At 39.3% G+C, this 25,107-nt stretch overlaps 1 protein-coding gene and 1 long non-coding RNA gene across 2 annotated transcripts in view; one reads left to right on the top strand and one right to left on the bottom strand.

Annotated features, from left to right (window-relative positions):
- The window catches only part of ANKFN1 (ankyrin repeat and fibronectin type III domain containing 1), a 139,061-nt gene extending 121,212 nt beyond the window's left edge, over nucleotides 1-17,849 (bottom strand). The window contains exons 1-3 of the mRNA XM_033847279.2: nucleotides 17,649-17,849; nucleotides 14,657-14,867; nucleotides 1,397-1,591 (exon numbers count right to left, since the gene is read on the bottom strand). Of these exons, the coding sequence (XP_033703170.1) occupies nucleotides 1,397-1,591; nucleotides 14,657-14,867; nucleotides 17,649-17,834 (592 nt within the window). The 5' untranslated portion in view covers nucleotides 17,835-17,849. The remainder of the gene's footprint in view (nucleotides 1-1,396; nucleotides 1,592-14,656; nucleotides 14,868-17,648) is intronic.
- LOC141277298 (uncharacterized) overlaps nucleotides 1-25,107 on the top strand; it is a 145,327-nt gene that overhangs the window by 11,469 nt on the left and 108,751 nt on the right. The window lies entirely within an intron of this gene.

Here is a 25,107-nt window from a genome sequence, read left to right as displayed (position 1 = left end):
ATGGAAGCCCATGGCTTCAGATGCCCAATTCTGGGCTCTTGCCAGCATGGAATGCTAACTTGCCTTGCTCTCAGGCTGCTTCCAATTACATCAGGTACTATTTTTCTAAGAAAGACTGCATGGGCAAATGTCATGTCCACTAACCTCAGGTTTTAAAGGCCTTCTGATCACTCTAGGTACTTTTTAACACCCAGAAGATGTTTTTAACACCCAGAAGATGTTTTAAAACAACCCAGAAGGGTGTTTTAACACCCAGAAGATGCAAATGTCATGTCCACTAACCTCAGGTTTTAAAGGCCTTCTGATCACTCTAGGTACTTTTTAACACCCAGAAGATGTTTTGTAATTTAGAAAAAATTTTAAAAATGGCATCAAGCCTAAAAATGTGACTGATTCTAGTATTAATCTGTCCTAAAATGAGGTACCATAGTAAATACATTTATTGAAACAATTGCTGAATATCTTTTTTAAAAAAACGTGTATCAGCATTGCTAGAGATTGTTAATGTTAAAAGCAGCCTTTTATTAATGTTACTTAAGTTATTTGCTTCAAGAGAAAGGATTAGGCCTAGATTTGGTACTTAGTGTACAATACTACAGAAAACAAGAATTTCCCTGCCTTTGGTGTTTGTTTATATCACAAAGCAGAGGCGGATAATTCCTAGCCTAATAAACCCATCTTTCCCTTATGTTTAAATTTTCAAGCCTAATTTTTAGTTTTTGTTGTTTGAATAAGATCACCTGTTGGAATAAGAGTTTAATGTTTCACAAGTGTTCGGATTTTATATGAATTTTTATATCAAGGGCGGCACTAAGCAGTACCTTCCAGTGCTAATGAGTATTATCCAGAAACAAGGCTTTTCTTAAACTAACAGAAAGAACTGGTAAAGAGAATGGAAGTGCAGACAGCAGCATAGTTCATGGGTTGATTGTCCTTCTCTGTTGCCTGTATTAACCGAAGGTCAGTTTATATAAGCTGTATATATTAGAGAGTTGAAAACAACTTAAACTGGAGCTTGAAGCAGAAACTGGACAAATAGGCAAACAAATGGTTTTCCACCTCCACATCCACAAAATATAGGCACTTCGGGCATCAGACCATCCAAGTCATTAGGCATTAGGGTGTAGCGGGTGGAAAGTGCTAGATGAGTGTGACATGGTGGAGGGAAGCCAGCAGCACTAAAGCCTCATGGCTGTTGTCAGAGAACCTATCAGGAGCCCGAAAATCAAGCAAGACAAAAGATCCTTTTACAGCCTCCCAGAGCCCTTGCTCCACATAGGCTGACAACGGCCATCCATGACCCTGTAGAGCTGCAAAAAATCAGTACAAGAAGGCCTGGCTGTCTCAAACCAGGGTTCAGTCTAGTTAAATGTACAAGTCCTCTGCTTATACTCACTGGCATGTTCAAAGCCTGTTTTCATGCGTCTGTAGAGTCGGTACCTCCACTCCCAAGCTTTCAGTTGTTTCTCTTTCTCTGTGTTGTCCAGGCTGAATCTTTCATTCTCCACCTGAGCAGACAGTTCACTCACCCTCTCCTGGGCTTCCTGCACCAGCGTGTTGAGGTGCATTGCTCGGCTTTCCAGGCTGACAACTGAAGGGAAAAAAAAGGGGTGACTCCCTTTTCTTTCTGGGGAAATGCTACTTCGTTGGCAGGATATCTGAGAGTCTACTATGGGTTTTTAAAAATGCCTGGGGAAAGTGGAATCTGTGTTCATTATTAACTATCTTACTATGATAAGGTCTAATTGGTGACACCACTAGTTGATAGTACACCTATCAGCTTAAGAGATTCCCATTGCCCTCTGGCCCAGACAGCTGCCTAGCAGAGTTAATTAGAATTCCACTAGTATGAGGCCCACTTCTGTTTCACATTGCACACGTCTGTTTCCGTGATCTTCAGAGGGACAAACACTAAGGGGCAAAAGCTTTGTAGGACTAGGAAGGCCTTAAGAAAAGCTGTCCATGAGGCAAGTTGCATTCTGCTGAAGAATATGTTTGGTTTTTTTTGTTTTTGGTGTCTTTTGTTTGTTATATTCTTCCCAGCTCATAGAGATTTTTGTATGTGTGTCTTAGTGGTAATTTTGTTCTTGTTAATCAATTTACGTATTGCTAACAAAGTGTTCCACTATTGCTGCCCCAGTAGAGCTAGTGAGCCCTGATGGTTGGGTGACTTGGGTGCGATCAGACATTGATCTTTGAGCAGTTTGATCTTTGATTGTGGTCTGATTGGAGGAACGGTTTCTGGAGATGCCCATGCCCAAGAGAGCAAGTTGTACTGGCTCCTCTTGCAGAGAGAGGTTGTCAGGCTTGATATTTCTGTTTTATTCAGTGTGTGATAATCTTTATTTGATTCACATCACATTGTTTACCCAACCTTCCCCTGTGTGAGAGAACGTTCATGTCAATGATAGAACATTTCAAATTCTTAGGTCAGGTTGGGAGTCTGCTTCTTGCTGTTTACTCGCAGCACTCATGCATGTGAGGGCCTGCCTAGGTGGTCACTTGGTCACTTCAGTGGAGCCCTTCCTGGTTGGTGACAGAGACAGAAGACAGCCTTAGCATGGGCATGTGGTAGAGGATCATACAAGTAATGAAACAGATCAGAGTCAAGTTCTGCGGATCTGTCACCAACATGTGGTTGACATTCTGCATGACCAAAACAATATTTCCCCCTGGTGGGTGGGAAAGAAATCCAACCATTTCATTCTTCTAATCCAGAGAGAAAATATTATGAAGATAATGCAAGTGAAAATTTGTTAGATATATTTTGAAATGGAAATTAAGTGGTTATATAGGCATGTTTGCATTAATTATAGGAAACGAATACTAATTTATTATTGCCCCTGCTCACCATCAGTCTAAATTTATTTATAGATGAGGTCAATGAAAAATTAGTTGAGTCTTTTTCTTTTTCTTTCTTTCTTCTTTCTTTTTAAAGGTGCTGTTTAGAACACTCAGGACTGTGTTTTGCTGCAGATTTGTCATGGTTAATGAATGTTGCTATAGCAGTCAATCATGTACTCTAAATACTGTCACACTTTTTTTTAAAGCCTCAGTCATGAGCCATGACAGAAAAATAAACAAACAAATATAAAGCTAAAAAACTCTTTCACTGAGCAGCTACACTATGCAGAATCCCTTGGGAAGGCTAAAGGAGGCCAGAATAAATGATAATATAAGTGCTGTGGATGTAGGGAAGCAATGATGGTGTATGAACACAGAGGTTCTGGAGAAAAGAAATACACATACACACACATGGGCGCATACTCCTGTGGAAAAATTGGCAATATTAGCAGCCTCAAGGTGCAATTTCCTGGAGCAGTGAGATTGACAGGTCAGTACTAAATGCTGTTAATTTAACTAACTTCAGATTAATGCTAGAGTCTGCTGTGACTGAAGCCCTCAAACACAGTCTCATTATAGCCTTGCTGGGAAGGTCCTAAATATAGGCATTGACAGTTTAAAACAAATTCGTATACATTTGTGTATTTTTAGACATAGGTTAGGCGTCAGAGTTTGTGTCACAGTTTTCAGGTTGATTAATTGACCCAGTAACTGCACCCTCTACACTCTCGCCCCCTCCTTCTTCCACTACAAATTATGGAGAAAATGGGGGAATTGTCTTTGCTAAGTCATTCAGTGAGCTTTTTATTGAAAGCCTGATGTTTGAATTGCATGCATGCGTCAACACTTGGGTGATAGACACATGATTTATAAAAATAAATTTTTCTAATACTATGAAATCCCCCCTATTAATTTTTATATCCACAACAGTTATTACTGGTGTGAATTCCAGGTGGCATTTCAGATGGACAGCTTCTCTTGAGGTATGCTTGGCTCCCCCTGGAGATTTTTCCTGCTTTTCCTAGCACAAAACATTTTGTTTCTAGACTTTTCCTTTACTTCTAGACTGTAGACCTGACGCTATTTGAGTTGTAGTGGTAAAGGAATTCTGTATCTTTAAGAAAAGCATTCACCTCTTCACAGAATAACAAGGAAGATACACAGAATTTTATAGCCAAGTAAGTTTTCCAATCATTTAGGTCCCTGTGCTTCTCAAAGTGAGATACCTAACATGCAGCATAGCATGGTGGTGGTGTTGATGGGGTGCAGTGGGCATCTCTGAAGCCTCAGAATAAATATGTGTGTCTTTCTGGAGCATCAAATTTTCAATGCAGATTTTGATGAAAGCAAATTATTTAGAAGTTAAAACAAACACTTCTATTATGGAGAAGAATGGAACATTTTCCTAAAAAATGAAGATAAAAAAAGAAAGTTTATAGATCTCTCGCTTCCCCCAGGCTAAGTTCCCAGATGCTCCTGGGAGTATACCTACTCACTTGCTTCTGTTAGAAGTAATTCCATGCACGAGTTGGAGAGGCACTAACTGAGCCAATGGTTTCAAACCATTTCACCAAGCAAACGTTTTATTATTTTTATTCTGTGGATTTTTAAATAGTTTAATAAAACACTCTCTTTTGAAGGATTTTCTTTATTGACTGCCAAATCAGCTGACTTAAAGTAATCATTTTTCTCCCTATTAATAGTGACCTATATAACTGCCAATAGAAGCATCTCTTCGGTATTAGATAATCAAACCTAACAAACTGGATTAATATTTTAAGGAAAATCAAGTAAATATGATAATCATATTAGAATTTGTAGTTTTATCTTGAGTAATGATGTGTTGGTTAAGTTTTTGACACCTTGGAAATTGTTTGGGGAGCCCCATTCCTATTTTTTCCACCCCAGCATGAGAACCTTTTCAATCCCCTTATTTTTAAAGGTAAAGAAACTGATACCCAGGGAGGTGGGATGATGATCCAGGGTTTCCTTAAAAACCTTAAATTTAGTGAACTTCCTCTAAACCTAAATGGAACGCAAATTAACCTATTCTTTATGTATTGCAGTGTTCTAATTGCTATCTATTTGGCACACGATTGGTGAACTCATTTTGGTTGGCTGTTTGGATATAGAAACTAGAAAGGTTAATGTCAATTTTGTGATTAATTTTCCTGCCCATCCACTTCCCTTTTCCTTGGGTCCATTCTCTTTTCACTTCTACCCTCTGGATATTTTGAGTCCAGAACTCCTGTATCTGTTTGCAAGGTTTGGTCTTTTCACTCTTACTGCAGTTGATCCCTTCTCCAGGCAAGCAGCTATCCCTCTGGGCAGCCATAGGCAGCACAATAGAGGGTCTGTGAGTGTGTGGTGAGCTGTCCGGCTGGGGCAAGACCACTTGGCGGCTCCTGAAATAGGCTCCGTGCTATTGTGGTGTTTAATTATCAACAGCATTTCTACCACCCAGTGTTTCTGAGTGGGCATTTGTTATAAGACCTGCGCAGCTAATTAACTACAGGGTGGGAGTGGGGGGAGGGGCAGGAACTTGGTGTCCAAAGAATACAATTATGGCTACTGTTTAAATCCTCAGATAAATAATAATCAGACCAAGTGGATTTTCTTCACCATCAGAATCTAACCTGTTGGACTTCCCTGGCGGTCCAGTGGCTGACTTCGCCTTACAAGGCAGGGGGTGCGGGTTCAATCCTTGGACAGAGAGCTAAGATCCCACGTGCCTCATGGCCAAAAAACCAAAAACATAAAACAGAAGCAATATTGTAACAAATTCAGTAGACTTTAAAAAATGGTCCACATAAAAAAAACTTAAAAAAAAAAAAATCTAACCTACTGATTGCCAACTACTTACTATCCTTACATTTCTTAATTTTGCCTTTGCCCTGCAACTGGTGAATTTGGGCCTAGTTGATAATTGCTTAAAGCTTGAAAAATATAATGAGGGTAAAATGTAAACTAATTTTAATTTTTAACTGAGGCTTTTAGGGAGCAGTTCATTTGACTTGCTTAAAGAAATACCTTTGCCCATTACTAATGATATGCCATTTTGCAATGTAGCAACAACTTTTCTATTGTTATTGGCATTTTCCTTGTTTTCATTGATGAGAAATATGGGGCACCAAGACAATCATTTAACTCAGTGTTAGAAGGATCCTTACAATCAGCCTTAAGTGCCTCTTCCTATAGTACCTTTGGCCCTGTATGATTTCCTTCATGAGGGGAAGTCACTGTTCACCAAGGTGGCCTTGTGATAATCTTACATAGAAGACTGTCAATTAGCAGAGGTTTGTATTATTATTATTAAACCTATTAGTCTGTGTTGTATTTTTAAGAGGCACACAAAATAAATCAAATACTTGTTTTTGTAAAATAGCTGTGTTCTTCCATCCAAAAAAAAAAAATCTTGCCCCAGATAAAAGTTTTCTGTTCTAGCTACCATCAGAAATATATTATATACTAAGTCATGTCAATTTCAACCCTGTTATTTCAAAGGAGAAAACAAGGTCACTTAGGTATAACCCTTGATTATAAGCCAATATCCTCTGGGCAACCAAGAATAGCAGTTAATAATATTTATCTTTGCTGATCATAAATGACAACCTCCTAACAACCTCACAACTGACTTGTTTTCAGCTAGGAATGTCAAAGGAAATAATATGGAGGTATTTTAATAATTAAATGTTTTTTAATTCAAAAACTCAAAGCTTAAGGTGCAGTTTACCTGTCCTGATAAGGTTCAGGGCTCAAAATTCACTTTGGTTTCACCTGGGCCTCAACCTGTTGTCTTATTTTCAAGTTTTCCCAAGGACTTTGAGAGTGTGGTTTCCGAAAGGTTTTAGTGATTTGGAGATTAAGTGTTTCATTTTAGTTACTGTGAGCTTTCTTCTCCTAGAACTCATTGCACCCTGGACATAGGGCTCTGGAATGTTTTTCTCTGCTATTTTCAGCAGAATGTGGATTCACGAAGTCCATATTATATAGTTTAAGTTGTAATTGTTGCTCTTTAAGAAGCCAGAGCCATTGACATAGAAAGGGACTTGCTGCCCAGGTCTCCCCAGCTCCAGGGGGGCAAATGGACATTTTCTCTGAAACAAACACACAAAACACCTGAAGAAATTATTTAGAAAATCCAAAGCAGATTACCCAATGACATCATAGGGAGTTTAAATATGAAATAAGATAGCTGTATCTTCTGCTGATTTTTCGATGCTGTCCAATAGAAATACAGTGTGAGTCGCATCACTTAAAATTGGCTAGTAGTGACATTAAGAAAGCAAAAAGAAATAGGTGAAATTAATTTGCATAATATATTTTAGTTAACAGATCCAAACATTATCATTTCAACATGCAATCAGTATAAAATTATTAATTAGATATTTTATATATTTTTTGGTACTTAAGTCTTGAAAATTCAGTGTTAAGTTTTACATTTAAAACACATTTTAATTTGGACTGGACACATTTCAAGTACCAACAGTCGTATGTCTATGTTCGTATAGTTTTAGAACATAAAATCCTACAAACTTCAAAAAGTGCCTATATTGGACAGTGTTTTCACAACACTAGACAACAGATGGGTAAAATATTTAAATTCTCTACCAGGAGATCTTGGGTTTGTTTTATTTCATTTCTGTAAGTTATCTTGGCTAACAATCTTTTTGACCATTTACAATGTGCCAGGGAAATGTTTTAAACCTATTACATTTAATTCTCAACCATCTTAGATAGGTAGCGGAGTAGCCAGCCTTCAAGAGGGCCCCTAGTGATCTCTGTCTCCTAGTTTTCACACCCTGTACCGCGGCTGATCTATGTTGGTCATCAAGATAACAAGATTCAGCAAAAATGATAATATATCACCACTGATGTTAGGTTAGAAAAGGGACTGTTGCTTCCATCTTGGTTGGTCTCTTTGTCTTTCTTAAATCATTTGCTCTGGGAAGCCAACTGCCGTGTTAAGGAGCAGCCCTATGGAGAGGCCCATGCAGGAAGGGACACAGGTCTCACCAGCAGTCACTCTGAGTAAGCCTGGCAGTGGATCCTCTGGCTCAGTCATGCCTTCAGAGGATAGCAATGGTTACGTTGGCAGAACTGAGGGACAGGAACCTCGATAGTGAGTGTGTGCATGTGCACATGTGTGTGTTGGGTGGGCCAACAAAGGTATCTTTAAACTTTATATGTTTTAATTTTTGGCAAGGACAATATATTCTGTGTTGCACGTATATTTAAAATTTAAAAATAAAAGACTGAAAGGACAGTTATCAGCTCTTGAAGAGCAAGTGACTGGAACTTAGGCTATGGCCACCTGATGTCTAAATAATTATTTGGAAACAAACAAAAAGAGATAAATTCACTTGATATTTACTAAAATCATTCCCTTCAAAATTAGTAATATATTCACACCCTTCAAAACAAGTGAGAGTAGCCTTGGCATTTATTCAGTTCAATTAAACACACATTTTTTGAGTGCCTTCTATTTGCTGGGGATACAGGGACACATGAGACAAATTTTGCTCTTGTGGAGTTTACATTCTAACACAGGGGAGGCAGAAAATAAGGAAATCAAAACCTGGAGAAGAATATCATACAGTGATTTCAGTGCTGTGCGGAAAACTAAAATAAAGTGATGTGATTAGAAAGTGACTTTAGACTTTGGATTTGGTGGCCAAAGAAAGCCTCTCTTGAAGATGTGACATTTAAGGTGAAATGATAAGAAGGAGTTAGACCGAGTAATGATCAAGATTAAAAGCACTTGATCATTTCAAGCATAGGGAACAGCAGTCCAAAGGCCTTCTAATAAGATAGTGAGGAGTGTTCAAGGAATGGAATGGAGGCTGGTGTATCACGGGTGAGGGGTGAGCAGTATGAGATGAGGTTTGAGAAGGAGCAAGTTTGTAAGTCAGGGTGAGGATTTTTACACCTATTTTAATGAAGCAGATAAAAATATCTGGGGACGCATTCTAGCAACCGGCCTAAGGCTTGTTCTTTACGTAGTCTTAATGGTTGCAAATCTTTGTCTTTTGAAGGTGGATTTGATTTCAGGAAACCTCTCTAAATCATTGGAAACCACGACTGGTGAACATGGAGGGTGATGACGCCGAGCAATGCTGTTTTGGAACAAAAATCAGATGTGACTCTAAGCAATGAGTCAGATTTTCTCATAAACTGGCTCTGAGGACAAATCCAAAAGCATTTAGAGCAATGGCAGCACTGTTGGAGCAAGTGTGGGGTCTCCCATGTGGACCCTCTTAAAGGATAACATTCGAGTGGATTGTAGACTTTCTGGTGTGTTTGTTTACATAAAGCCAGCCTCATTAGTTTATAGTCACACCTCTTAGACGTGCCCTGAACCAGTCCCAGCACCAACACGGACCCTTGACTACTGCAGAAATAGTGGTGCATCCTGACCAGTCTGCCAAAATTTTAACATTGGTGTCTGCACCACACTCAGCTGACAGCTACTCTGCGATCATATTTTATGAAGTAACTGAACATAACTAATTCTGGGAGACATTTCCTAGTTCCACAGGCAGTATCCAAGGGAAAGTGAGAGAGAGGGGTTCACAACGGATTGCAGAGAGAGAGAGGAAAGGGTCTAGAGAGAAGGGAGAATGCAGCTATAGGAAAGGGCAGAAAGACTAAAAATGAGGAGCGTTCTGCCGTATTATTAATCGGTGTAGAAATAAAAACAGTCAGGCTACGTCTGCAACCAAATTTCAAAACAATGCCTGGAAAACACAATAATGGCAACAACAACAGGTTCCCCACAGTGTAACTTACTTGAAGAGAAAGTTTTCTTCATACATTGTGTGTGCAAGTGCATGTATGTATGTGTGCATGTGCACTGTACACATAGTGTATGTGTGTGTGTGTGTGTGTGTGTGTGTATGTGCTAAAATTCAATACCTGCAGTTCCCAGCAGTATTAGGCAGGGCTTAAAATTCAACTGAAATTTCAACTGAAAATTTATCAGCACCTACATATGTGCCAGGTATTGGGGTCAAAAGATGAGATAACATCCATGTGAGTGACCAGATTTGCACATGGTAGGTATCCAAAAAGAACTAGTTTCTTTACGGTTACTGTTTATAGAGCCGAAATGATGCCAAATAGATAGCAGCCTCAGAAAGGCAAGGACCTCATTGATGATTCGGTGTGTTCGTCCTGGAGACTGTTGAAGTGTGATTCGAGGGTAGAGGTAGGATATGAGTTAGAATAAGGGAGGGGTTTATGACAAGGGACTTTCAGTTATGGAGCAAGTCTTTCTCAGCCGTTGTTCAACTGAGTATGAGTTATGGCAAGTGGGATACTGAATGGATGAAAAAATCAAAAGTATAGCCCCCAGGTATCCTGTAGTAGCTTTGTACATTAACTTTCCTAGCGCTAGTCCTTTTAGATTCTGGGCCTGTTTCCTGAGCTTGGCACACGTATGTGGGATTCTACTTCAACAATGGCTAATGTTTTCTCCTAGAAGGAATGAATATTACTTTGTGCTGCTTACCTAAAGGTGGGAGGAACAGAAAAAAGTTGCCGAATAAAGATAGTAGATTCATCTAATGAGCAGGCTGAGGTTCTGTGTATATTTAAACTTGGGGCAGTGTGCAAATTTGGGTGGCCACTTCTGGAACTTTCCTTATGAATAAGGAAATGTACATGGTTGAATTTCAAGCCATGTTTATTCAGAACACCTTCATATAGCTCTATGATTTCAGGGGCTAAAGCCCAGAAGACATGCCTGACCGGTGGCTTAGGAGGTAAATCCCTAAACGTATCTGTGTCTTTGTGATTCCTGTTACGAAAGGGAGAGAATTACAGAGGACTTTCTTCTGAGTTACGTCAGGATCTTTGGTTGGCATAGTGAAAAGAGTATTGGGCTGTTTTCAGAAGGGAACACACAGGGGAAGAGAAGACAGAAAATTTACCCTATTAGAAATCCTGAAATATTTAACAGGCATTAGAAGAGGACAGATGGAGAGTCAGGGAAGGAAGGAATTGAACATCTGCAGTGTGACAGTGAGTGTGCTAATGCTTTTCCACAAATACCAAAACAATACAGAAGATCTGGGTTCAAATCATGGGTCCACCACTTATTAGCTTTGGAGCACTGGATGAATTATTTGTCTTTATTTCAGTTTCCTCGTTGATCAAAACGAGGAAGCTAACTCTCATCTCACAAGTCAGTGGTCAGGATCAAGTGAGATGACGCAAGCAAAAGCATTTTTGCAATGTGTAAAATACTCTAAGAACTTAAGACGTCATTCTTCTATCCTGCCTCTGCAGCTTCTGCGGATCAGTTTGCAGTGGGTGCTTGCTTATCTGGTTCTAGCTGGGAGACTCTGGTTTTCCTCATGGGCTGGCTCATACTCATGCCCAGAAGCAATTTGATTTCTCTGGTACTTGATACATAAAGTGAATTAAAAATCCCTGAAAACAGACTGTGTTCTTCTATCCTGCCTTTTTTCAACAGGAATGGCATCTCAGCTCATAGAGCAGCACAAAGAAATACACCATAGGATTTTAGCAAAGGCACAAAGGGAAAGGTCCAGGGGCCCAGCGGCCACAGCCTTCTTTATTAGTTACTTGGAAAGACAGTGAGTTTGCACAGCAGGATTCCAGGCGTGGTATCTCACACACTTGGACTTGAATCCTTGACATCCCTATTCATTTGCTAGATGTGTGACCTTTGGTCAGTCACTTAACCTCTCAGAATCACGAATTCCTCTTCTTCAAGATGGAGGTAATAACATCATCCTGAAGGGCTAGTGTGAAAACTGGAGATAATGTATGTGGAGATTTCATAGTTTCTCAATCAATAGTCCTTTGCCATTTTTACACATGTGGGAGTCTGTACATGATCCTATCTCTTTAACTTTTTGGGTGGCCAAGGTGACTTCGGTGTCATATTTCCTAGAAGCTAAAACCTGGGTTTCTCTCTCACTGTCCTTTACAAGTTTGTGATGGTAATGTGGTTACCGTCCCACAGGGAATGAGAAAAACCAGGGATCTTTTGAATGAATTTGCTTTCGGTTTAACTAAATATTTAGTACTTGGGTTATTTTATGGAGATTTAATTATGCACAAGGGGGATTGGGGAGATTGGGAGTATTACTGGTTTCATGGAAAATGCAGAAATTCTTTGCAGCGTCTCAGGTAAGTAAGACTAATGTTTCATCCAGCTCAGTGCAGGCAACATCTGGATGAATGGTCTCCTTGTTCCTATAGAATGGGGCTCAGTCTGCATTCTCTATGTTCAGACCCCTTGATTCTCTCTCCACCGCTCTCTCACTGCATCTTTAGGACAGACGTTATTGCAACATAAATTGGAAGGCAGCAAATAAACCTTTTTGATTTCTTCCATCCTTATTTGCCCATCCCTCCAAATCCTCCAATTCCACTAAAAAGAAGCAGCACTTTGATGATGGAGCTCTTATTGAAGAGCCCCAATGCTACTGAACCCAAGTCCTCATTCTTTTTGACATGGATGTAGTGAGTTTAGCATTTTTAAAATAAAGAGTTTTATGATACAAGGTTCTGCCTCTGTACCTAGTTTTTGGGTGGCAGGGGTTTATGAAATTTAGGAGCAGAGATGTGACCTCTAATTATATATTTGCTTGCTTCTCTTTCAGCCTTCTGGGTCTCACCACTTGGAAGTGAGTGAATCAGTATTAGTGAAACTAACAATTTGATGAGTTTACTTTTTTCTTTTAGGAAACATAAAAACTGTGGCTCAGAGCCATTGTGGTCATTGGGTCAGAGAGTTTGCACCTAAGGGAATATGAGTGCCTCCCTCAGAACGTTGTGTGAGGATTCAAGGAGTCAATACATGTAAAGTGCTCAGAATAGTGCCTGGCACAGGGCAAGGGCTATATGATTTTATCCCATCCACTCCTGGGCGGGGTCTATGACCTGAGAGCAGTTCCCTGTGGTAAGTACTATCAGCTCTACTTCAAAATACATCCAGAAAGAAGCCATTCACAAAAGACCACATACGATGTGATCCCGTTTATATGAAATGTCCAGAAGAGGCAAATCTATAGAAACAGAGAGTAGATTCGTGGTTGCCCAAGGCTGGGAGGAGTGGGGAGGTTGGGGTGAGATAGCCGAAGGGTATGGGGTTTCTTTTGGGGGAATGAAAACGGTCTAAAATAGACTGTGGTGATGGTTGCACAAGTCTGTGCATATACTAAAAACCATTGAATTGTATGGCATGTGAATTATATCTCAAAGCCGTTAAAAAATACATTCAGAATTCCACCGCTGCTCACCATCCATGTCACCATCAATGTCACTATGGTGCTAGTCCAAGCAACTGGCATCTGTCTCCTGGACCATTAGAATAGCCTCCTAATTGGTTTTCACAGTTTCACAGTTGCCCTAACCACTGTGTATTCTCCACAGACGGCTGTAGTGATCTTTTATTTTTTTATTTTTATTTATTTATTTTTTTTGCGGTGCGCGGGCCTCTCACTGTTGTGGCCTCTCCCGTTGCGGAGCATAGGCTCCGGACGTGCAGGCCCAGCGGCCATGGCTCACGGGCCCAGCTGCTCTGCGGCATGTGGGATCTTTCCGGACCGGGGCACGAACCCGTGTCCCCTGCATCGGCAGGCTGACTCTCAACCACTGCGCCACCAGGGAAGCCCTGTAGTGATCTTTTAAAATATAAAGCAGAATATGTCTTCCTCCCTCCCTCCCTCCCTCCCTCCCTCCCTCCTTCTTTCTTTCCCATGCCACGCGGCTTGTAGGATCTTAGTTCCCTGACCAAGGATTGAACCTGGGCCCCAGCAGTGACGGCACCGAGTCCTAACCACTGGACTGCCAGGGAAGTCCCCAGAATATGTCTTTCATCTGCTTAAACTGTTCCACTGTCTCCCCATCACACTTAAAATCAAAGTGAAACTTCTCACCTTGGTTAATCTGCTCCTGTATGGTCTGGTCCCTGTGACTTGTCCCTCAGCCATCACTCTCCCCTATGTTCATTTTGCTTTAGCCACACTGGCCTTCTTGTTCTTCAGATATGGCAGTCCCATTCCTACTTGCCTCAGAACCTTTCTGAGTGTTTGCCATTCACTCTGCCTAAAATTTGACCCCATGTCTTCTTATAGCTCATTCCTTGATATTGCCTAGGACGAGGCTCAAATGTCACTGCATTAGAGAGGCTTTTCTTGCCCAACCCTATTAAAATAGTCCCCACTCCATCAATCTCCACCCATTCATTCACTTTATTTTCTTCATCATATTTATCACTATTTGAATTTATATATTAATTTATCTATTTACTTGATTGTTGGAAATCTCCTCCCCTAGTACATAAGTTCTTTGAGCGTAGAGATTTTTGTCTTGTTCACCACTGCATTCCTAGTACTTAGAACATGCCCTTTCCTCATTGTTTGTTGAATGAGTGAATGAATGAATGGAACCACCATGTTGACTGTGGACAGAAAGCCATTAACACACACATACTCATTCTCTTTTCTATCTCATTCTTTTTTCTATGTATATGTCCTGTGCTATAGCCTCACTTGGAGTCTTTCACATATCTTAAAACTTGCATTCAATTCTTACGAGGAAGTTCCTTTGAGGTTCCTTTTCAATAACATTCTGTGTATTCTATTTAGAACGTAACTTGATGCTTGGACTGATAAACACTATCACTGTTTGCATGAAAGTTCATGAAAACATGTAAAGGATTTCAGAGCCTATGCTTAGTCAACCATTCATTCTAAGGGCCAGCAATGGCTATTTCGGTGGCATAAAGCTGCGGTCTGGCCTTAATAGTACATGTTTTATTCTTGAGTTTACTTACAGTGTGGACTTTCTTGGGCCCCTGTTCTCAGAAGAATCCTAGCAATGGGCACATTGTTGGTCATGATGGCGATATCCAGAGGTGTCAGCCCCTCACTGTTAGGTGTGTTGAGATCTAGTTCTTCCGACGTGTACTGATACAGGAGGATCTGCACAGCATCCATGTCTTGCTGTTCAACTGCTTCAAACATGGCTTCATTGCCCTGGAAGTTCTGGAAGAGAATGAAGCAGGTTCGCACAGTTTCATAGACCAGCTTGTCTTCATGGCCTAGCTGTTTTGAATTTTAGGGACTGCTTCAGTGACTGCATTCCCACTTATAAGTGGTATAACTGCTATTTATTCCAAGGTCTCCAAAGTAAACACTATTGGACCCTCCCTCCATCTTTTTTAATGAACATTGAAAAGATCTGTATATTTAGATGCATTGAGACAATATAGTATACAGTCTACAGATAAGAGCAAACATCAGTTTTTCTCAAACCAGTCTTCTGTGGAATACTGTTCAGTAGGCCATCATAGGGTGTTCTATGAAGAAAGTAGCATGTGGTCAAGTGAATTTAGTAAACATTAGATTAAACCAAGTTACTGCATTATTTTATTGTAAGACCTCTCAAGCCCTTTAGTAATTTTAACATGCAATTATGACTCTCTAATAGGTGAGAAATATGACCTGTTTCAAGTATTTTTTCACAGAACATATTTTTCATTATATTTGTTTTAACTGTCCTGGAATAAGGTTCTACCAAACACAATTTGGAAAACGCTGGCATAGATAACACAGCACAGGTAATTTAAATTATGACTAGCTTGGAATACACTTCCTCTGTTTCTCAAACTCATCCCCTCCCTTTCCGTCCCTGTGTTTTGACTGTTTCTCAGACTGTTACCAGATCATGGCAGTGACCTACCTGTTGCTAGTCTTAGTCTCCTCCATCCCTACTCCATATTGATACGAGTAGTCTTTCTAAAATTTACACTGCTACATGTCCTTTCCTTATTTACAAATCTCTAGTAGGTCCACACTGCCTGCAGGCTGACTCCCTAACTCCTAGACTCCTTTATACTAACCTCTACACTTTCTCAGCCCTGAGCCCCAGCCACTGAATACCTGGCATTTCTGAGACCTCAGGTGAGGGGCTCAAGAGGTGGTGTCCAGGGAAGGTTTCAGTGAATGGGCGGCAATTGCTTTGGGGCCTGAGAGGGCCAAAAGTTGAATATTCATAGGATACAAATCACCTCTAGAAGAGAATAGCTAAAGACAGTATCTTTCCTTTGAAAAGTTCTTTCAGGGGATTAATAGTAAGCAAAGGAGAAAAGCTTTAGAATTCTCTCAAATACATATTTCTGTAGCTCATGGGGTAAGAGCAACACACATACTATTCATACATTTATCTGGTATCTTCTCCAAGAGTTCCCAGGTGTTTAAACATGTTGAAATACCAATGGTCCTGAGCTAGCATAGGGGTTGCCTGATTAAAATGTGGAAGGTCTTCAGTAACCACATATTTAGGTAGGCAGGTTTTATTTTTAGTCTCATCAAAAATCAATTCTCCCATTCAAAGGCTACAGGTCGACATAGCTGAGTGCGTAACACATGAATGAAATTGGAGGAAAACACAAAGCTATTATGCAAATGCTTGTTTTGACAAAGGGGACCCAGGGGATAGAACTGTTTGATATGCAGCTCTCTTTGCTACATGGCAGTCTGCTGAACCGAAAAGTGTTTTGTCGACAATCTGCTAAGCTGAACAGCCTCTGATGCTTAGGCCGTAACTCAGCCACAACCAAGCCCTCCCAGAAGATGAGTTTGAAATGAGAAAACAAACTAGAAAACAAATGAGTGCAAAGTTAAAATGCTGCTCTGTCCAAACAACACAGTTGTGTATTTGTTTGTGATTCTTAGTCTGTCTAATTTCTCATGTGCCATACTTGCTCTCACTCTTAAGTCATTCCCTTCGCCATATGCTTTTGTTGGCAAACTCTGGTACGCTTCTATCTGGAAAGGCTAGGGCTCATTTCTGTTTTAAGCTCAAACAAATGGTGCCATTACCCCCTGCAGAAATACCCTTGCTGAGCATGATAATATTATGCCCTCAGCTTTTACTGAGGGGCAGTATAAGAAGCTGCTATGTGAGAATGTTTATAACATCCCCAGTGCCACTCTTTATTCTCCATTACATAATTCACTATGACATCTTATAGAAGCCGGAGGACTTAGCAACAGGAAGATATTCATTTGGTATACTTGCAGTTATTAGCTAATGGAATGCTATTACCAATTGTCCTTCCCCTTCTGCTTTGACTGACTAGGAACTCAGAGGTAAATGTAATGACAAATTTTAGGTACTGTATCTGCCTAGGTTTTTGGTATATCTATTTCTCTTTCCATCCCCACTATTTTCTTTTTCCAGTTTTTTTCCTTCCTTCCTCCCTCCCACCCTCCTCCCCTTCCTTCTTTCTTTTTCCCTTTCTTGCTCCCTTGCTGTCCCCCACAATCACCATCGCTATTGATTTATTTACCATTGTATAATACATTTGCATTTTTTTTTGTTTTTGCCTGGATTCTGTCTTGAATGCCTTTGGAAAGCATATGGGGTATACATTACAAATAAGTAAATAAAATATTGTTCATTGTTCATTCAATATTTGAATGAACACTGGATTTGAATGAACACTGGATCTCTCAGAAAGCCTATTTAATCTCAAACTCCATATTTGTCAAGCTGCTATTTTGTGGGCTCTTTGGTCTATTAGAGAAAGAAAAACTAAGGGAAATAAAGGAAAAGAAATTAAGAAAAAGAAAGAGAAAATCTCACAGTCACTTAAACTTCGACTAACATATATATGTGCAGTTCCTACCTTACCTGACTTTCAACATTTATAAACTTGCAAACATCAGGTTCTGGAGTAAACGTGGATCATCGTAGTATCTCCTTAAATCCAAACACAACTGCACTAATCAAACCAAGATGAGAATAAAGAGTTTTATTACCACCGAAGTCTTTCTGAGACTCAGCCGGTCAGTTCTTGTTCTAAAAGAGGCTTCATCAAACGAAGAGTGGCTCCCTTTCAGTTTCTCAGAGAGGTTCCGGTACAGGCGTTTGGCAGCACTGGGAGATGATGGGGCGCTATGTTTTTTTGACTGAGAAAGATGTAAATTCTGCATTTGCTGGGTCATTTTCACACGGCAATTCCTAAGAGGAGAAAAATCTAATGTCATAATTTACACAACATAATTATAAGTTGACAAAAAATTTTATCATCCCCAGTAACCATCTGGAATCCTAATAAAATATTATAGCTGGAAGGGACCTTAGAGATCATCAGATCCAGCTTTTTCATGTTATAGATGAGGAAGCTGAAACCCAGGGAAGGGAAGCAGCTTGTTTATGGCCAAATAGCTAATTGGTGGCAAGAATGAAATGACAACATCCATTTACTATATAAACATATGCATTTACATACAAACATATATGACTTGAGCCTCTACGAAAAATCTTTTGATCTCTGTCCCACTGGGAGGAAATATCTCAATTCTATAACCCAGGGAGTCTGTTCAATTATTCTTGGCTATATATAATTGGAATTTTGCTACTTATACTCTAGATGCTGTCTTCTGTTGGGTGTATAAAAGAGTGTGGTTGTTTCCTGCAGATCCCCCTTCTCTCAAAAGTGTTAAACTGTGCCTGTTGTCTGAGATTTGTTGGACTATCGCAGTGCCCAGAGCTTTGGGGAATTTGTACCGATAGGCTCATCCCTGCTCACCCCAGATACTTCAGATAGTGTCCTCCAGGACACTTACTACTGGCATTCTCCAAGTAGTATTTGACTGCTGTTCCACAAATCTCTAAACAGGTCCTCACCAACGTCATACCTGAAGTCAATTTCCAGGAGGTTAGCTATGGATTTCAAAGGCTGTCCATCATTATGTTGGGTATTGCTATTGAAATATTGATGCTACCAAGGCTATTGCTGCCTAGCATGTGTGTATTGGATGAACAAATGTATGAATGAAATAATTGGCTAAGGCAGCTATGTGCAAGGTGTCTCCACCCCTGGTGCAGCCTCTGGTGCATTGGGCCCAGGTCTCTGGAGCATGCAGCTGCCTTCCCACCACCTGCCCTCAAATACCCAGTGGAGTCTTCCATTTGTAATGCTGCCATTGCCACTTAGCCGTGACCCTTAGGACATCTTCAGTCCTTGAGTTTTTATAGCTTTATGGGCTCTGATATAATACCATGTAGAATCTCTTTTATTGACCAAACTCTTCACAGCACTGACTTCAGTGATTCTCCAACTCCTACAGGATATAACCATATTCTTTAGCTTTACATACAAGTGCCTGCCTCTCTAGCTTCATCTGATACTGTACTTCTACATTATATGTTTCAGTCTTTCTGATCTCCTTAGAGTTTCCTAAGTGGTTCAAACTCTTTGCTCCCTCTGGGTCTTTGTATGCACTGCTCTGTATGTATTAAAATTCCATCTGTGCCTGCATCCCCTAGGAAACAATTGTTGATCCTTAAAGTCTATGTTCAAGTAGTTTCTGACAACCCAGGGCAAATTTGGGTATTTCTTTACTCATTCACTCAGTATGTGCTTGTTACAGTAAATACTTTATCACGTTACAACTGTTTGTTTGGCTTTCTGTCTCCCAGCTAGTCTATATGCTTCACAAGAACAAGGACTGCTAAATATTACTTTTTATATCCCCAGTACCTAAAATGTGCCTGTCTCAGGGTAAAAGAAATATAACAGAGATTAAGATGTGAATCTCCTCTTCCACCTACTGAATATGGGATCTTGGGCAAGTTACATAACATGTCTGCATCTCATTTTTCTAATTTTTGAAATAGAGAAAATAACAACAACTACATATTATGGTTGTGAGGATTTGATGAGATAATGAATGTAAGTAGCTTAGAATGTAGGCAGACTTCTGGCAGCTATCATATTTATTATAGAAGATACTCAGCAGATACTTCAGAGTAAATGAATGCACATTTGAGAGTCTATTACATATAATATAGTAAGGGTCTACCCAGAAAGCTCATTTCCTCTCATGCTTCTGAACTGGGTTCCATGTCCACTAGCACCAACTAACCTTGACTTCCTTGCACTTTAACAAATGGAGATCCATCTTCATTACATTGTTGAATGTCTTTAGGCACCTTTTAAGTCTTGCTTGTAATTTTCTCCAACACAGACTTCCTGATGCCTTCTGAGGAGGTCAGACCTATTCAATATTAGTCATGTGCATCAGGACCTACCCATTCTCAGCTAAACGGCCACATTTACATTTGGAAGGAGGATGTAAAGCACTGTCTGTAGTGTGTATGTACATGTGGGTATATTTTCATTAATTTTTAATAATCTTTTAATTTACACAAAAGCAGTAGGTGATTTGGCATCTTCCTCTTTCTGCCTACAAATCTTTTACCTATAATTCAATAGCAGCCCTAGCACTTCCTCTATGTCTTAACCATTCCCACAGAAATTCCAGATTGATATGCAAGCTAGCTTACATGGGGATTGCCTTTACTTATTTACTTCTGCCTCCTGTCTCTAGCCTTTTCCTTCAGCATTAAGCCATCTGTCTTGTCTACATCATTATCATTCCCCAAATAACTCTACATTCTTTAGTATCTCCCACAGTGCCCTGGAGTCCAGTAAATAAATTCTTGTCGATTGATCAAATTCCAGTGACTTGCCCTCTAACTGATGACACCTACCCACACGGTCTCTTTTGTCTTTGCTCATCTCCTGTCTGTTCCCTTCACTCAAAATAGGTTGACTTTCTCTGTCTCTTTGACTTCCTTCTCATACCACCCCAGCTGTCCCTTCCTTCCAGGCCATCCTTTAGCACGTTTCTGTTTTTCTAGATTTCATCTATCATGATATTTTCTTTTCCTTCTCTATATTTAAAATTTTGTCTGATGAGAGATACTGAGAAAGACAACTTTCTATTATCTGTTCTCATAAACATGCACACCCCTCCCAGCTAAATGTGCTCTTACATTTTTACCATGGAAAGGGAAAAGCGTTTGAGAAGCAGAGGAGCTTTGGCTCTGGAATTTGGCAGACCCAAGCTTGAACCAGGATATTTTTATCTGTAATCTGTGTAACTTTGGGCACTTTAATAAAATTCTCTGAGTCTGTGTAGTATATAAAAAGGTTTATTACAGAGTTGTGAAGATTAAATGAATTAACAAAAGGTATGCATCCTGTTTGGTGCATAGTAGCCACTCAGTAAATAGCAGCAATTATTAAGGTTACTCCAAGTCTTCTTCCCAAACCAGAAACACCAAAGTACACTGTAATAATTTAAATAGTTTTGTTTGTTGTAAACATTGTTTTGAATCTGATTTTATGTATTTACTATACTCCATTTTTATTTTGATAAAAATATGTTTGGATATTTTAGTGTGTATGTTTACAGTAAGTTATGGTAAAACAGAAGTACCAAGTAGAGCTTCAGACGGTTAGAGGGAAGAGAGGAATAAAGATGTCTAAAAATACTTGAGAAATAAAAAGAAACAAAATTAGGAAACATAATAAATAGAAATGTAAAATGAAGGAGTAGGGTTAAGACTGAATATGTGGGCACAATACATTCAGATGGTTTACTTTTCCTAATAAAAGATAAAACTCTCCAACTGAGATTTTTAAATGGCCATTTACCAGTGGTACACCTAATTAAACATTTCACAGAAATATTAAAAACAAAAGAAAAGTATGACAGTGGGAATGGCAAAATAAGGACCTCTGAAAATCCTCTTCTACATAAAAGCAATGAGAACATCAGCAAAAATTGTCAGAATTAATTTTTCAGAACCCTGGAAATTAACCAAAGGTTTGAAGCAATCCAGGAAGTGTTTATTCAAGAAAAGTAACTGAATTTGGTAAGAATAGTAAGCTTTGTGGCATTTTTAACTTGCTTCATTCCCATATTCCTCAGCTCTGTGGTAGCCTTGAAGACTAAACAGCCTACATTCATAGTAAAAACCAGTAGCCTGGCAGCCACTGGATGGTGCAGAATAGTAATGGAGCGTCTTTAAAACCCCATTTTGAGAGAATCATCATTATTTGACACTTCTGGTGGTTCCCTGGAAGAACTCACTCACAAGACTTTTTTTTTTTTTTTAAATTTATTTGACTCTGAGTTCACCAAGTGCAAATAACCTTTTCCTCTGGGGCATCTGTTGAAAACAAACATCAGCAATGGCTTAATATCACAGCTGCCTGAGGTGGTGGATAAGAATGGTAGCAAACAGTAGATAACCAAAAAGCGTAAAAGGAAAAGTTGAGGAATTAGATGTCCATAGAGGACTTTGAAAAGTTCTGACACATTCCTGGGGATCTAGCAGATCACAGGCATGCCCAGAGCTGAGAGCATTCTCATAAAGTACCTGAGAAGGTCCTAAGCTCTCATCTCTGTCTGACTTTGAGACTCTGTGCAAGCAGGATGTGAAGGCTAAGGCAGAGCTGTCAACTGCCTGATGAGTATTGAAGGTGTGCCCCAACATAGACATAGAACCTCTTTGCCAAGATCAGTTCTAGGCCTTTAAGGAAATTTGTGTTCAGTCATTAGCTGACCACTGAGCTAACCAAGCAAAGACTTCAGTGGCCACATATGACAAGAATACAGACTTTACAGATATAGTTCTGTACTTTACAAATTCAGTTAGAGGACAATCTGATTTCTAGAGTTGCCACATTACATTATTTGAGATGCCTGGCTTTCAACAGAAAAAAATATGAGACATGTAAAGAAACAACAAAAAATTTTTCCATTCACAGGAAATAATGCAGTATATTAACATTGCCCTTGAAGAAGTCCAAATGTTGGGCTTATTAGACAAAGACTTTATTTTTTTTAATATCTATCTATTTATTTATTTATTTGTTTGGGGTACAGTTGTTTTACAGTGTTCAGTTACTTTCTACTGTGCAGCTAAGTGAAGTAGAGTTCCCTGTGCTGTACAGCAGGTTCTCATTAGTTATTTTATACATACTAGTGTATATACGTCAATCCCAATCTCCCAGTTCATCCCATTTACCCTCTTTGCCCCCTTGGTGTCCATACATTTGTTCTCTACATCTGTGTCTCTATTTCTGCCTTGCAAACCAGTTCATCTGTACCATTTTTCTAGATTCCTCATATATGCGTTAATATATTTGTCTTTCTCTTTCTGACTTACTTCACTGTGTATGACAGTCTCTATGTCCATCCATATCTCTACAGATGACCCAATTTTGTTCCTTTTTGTGGCTGAGTAATATTCCATTTAGACAAAGACTTTAAGTTGTATATCTTAAATATGTTCAAAGAATTAATGGAATTCATGTCTAAAGAAATAAAGGAAATTATGAGAATGATGTCTCACCAAATAGAGAATATCAATACAAGGTAGAATTTATAAAAAAAAAAAAAAACTGCCAGAATCAAGTAGAAATTCTGGAGTTGAAAAGTACAATAACTGAAATGAAAAATTGACTGGAGGAACTCAACATCATATTTGAGCAGGCAGAAGAAAGAATCAGCAAACTTGAAGATAGGTCAATTGAAATCAGTTTTAGGAGCAAAATGAAAAAAAAAAATGAAGAGAACCAGAGTCTTAGAGATCTGTGTGACCCATCAAATGTACCAACATATATATATAATAGGCATTCCAGAAGGAGAAGGAGGAGGAGAAAGCATATTGAAAAAATAATGGCCAAAAACATCGCCAAATTGATGAAAAACATTAACCTACACATCCTAGAATCTCAGTGAACACCTAGTTGGATAAAGTCAAAGAGATTCACACCTAGATACATCATAATTAAACTGTCAAAAGCTAAAGACAAAGAGAAAATCTTGAAAACAACAAGCAAGAAATAACTCATTATGTACAAGGAACTCTCAAAATGATTTACAGCTGGTTTTTCACCAGAAAATGATAGAGGCCTGAAGGAAGTGGTTTTAAGCACAGTGTCAAAAGTAAGGACTCTGATACAAAAGTAAGGACTTTGATACAAGGCTGATCTACTTTTAGGTTTTGTTTTTTCTACTTATTAGAAAATTATTCAAATAATTTTATTAGATATAATTAGCTGTATGATATTTAACAAAATATTAGCTTCAATTTCCTCATCTTAACAGTGGTCCCATCTCAATTTTAATAGTCATGTCTAAAGGGATATTAAAGTTTTAGATAATACATACCAATTGTTTAACAGAGTGCCTGAAATAAACAGATGTTCAATAAATATTTTTTGAACATCTATTTATTTTAGGCCCACTGTTTCCAGGCAACTACTGGTCTGCTTTTTGATACTATAGATTAGGTTTCATTTCATGGAATTTCATACAAGTGGAATCACCATCATTCACTTTTTTTTTTTTAACCTAGATTCTTCTTCTTTATTTGAGGGTCAATTTTTAAAAATAAATTAATTTATTTTGGGCTGCATTGGGTCTTCGTTGCCATGCATGGGCTTTCTCTAGTTGGGGCAAGCGGGGGCTACCCTTCATTTCAGTGCATGGGCTTCTCATTTCAGTGGATTCCCTTGTTGCGGAGCATGGGCTCTAGGCACCTGGGCTTCAGTAGTTGTGGCACGCCAGCTCAGTAATTGTGGCTTGCGGGCTCAGTAGTTGTGGCTTGTGGGCTCTAGAGCACAGGCTCAATAGTTGTGGTGCAGAGGCTTAGTTTCTCCACAGCATGTGGGATCTTCCCGGATTAGGTATTGAACCCGTGTGCCCTGCACTGGCAGGTGGATTCTTAACCACTGTGCCACTAGGGGAGTCCCGAGGGTCAATTTTTTTTTTTAATGGTAGCATTTCTTTCTTTTTAATTTTAATTTTTTTAAATTGAAGTATAGTTGATTTACAATGTTGTGTTGGTTTCAGGTGCACAGCAAAGTGATTCAGTTATATATAAGAATATGTATATTCTTTTTCAGATTTTTTTCTGTTACAGGTTATTACAAGGTATTGAATATAGTTCCCTGTGCTATACAGTAGGTTCTTGTTGTTTATCTATTTTATATACAAGTAAGTCCCCTACATACGAACAAGTTCCATTCCAAGGGTGTGTTCATAAGTCCAATTTGTTTATAAGTCCAACAAAGTTAGCCTAGGTACCCAACTAACACAATCGGCCATATAGTACTGTACGGTAGTAGGTTTATAATACTTTTCACACAAATAATACATAAAAAACAAACACAAAAAACAAAACATTTTTAATCTTACAGTACAGTACCTTGAAAGGTACAGTAGTACAGTACAACAGCTGGCATACAGTGGCTGGCATCAAGTGAACAGGTAAGAAGAGTTACTGACTGGAGGAGGGAGAGGAGGTGGGAGGTGGTAGAGCTGAAGGATCATCAGCAATAGGGAATGGAGGATAAGCTGCAGTTTCACTCACACCTGACGTTGATGGCATAGGTTCTGGTTCCTTGCTGGA

The sequence above is a fragment of the Tursiops truncatus genome, chromosome 20 (assembly GCF_011762595.2).
Source record: "Tursiops truncatus isolate mTurTru1 chromosome 20, mTurTru1.mat.Y, whole genome shotgun sequence".
Lineage (NCBI taxonomy): Eukaryota > Metazoa > Chordata > Mammalia > Artiodactyla > Delphinidae > Tursiops > Tursiops truncatus.
The sequence above is the reverse complement of the archived record's forward strand: the minus strand, read 5'-3'. Positions and strand labels throughout refer to the sequence as shown.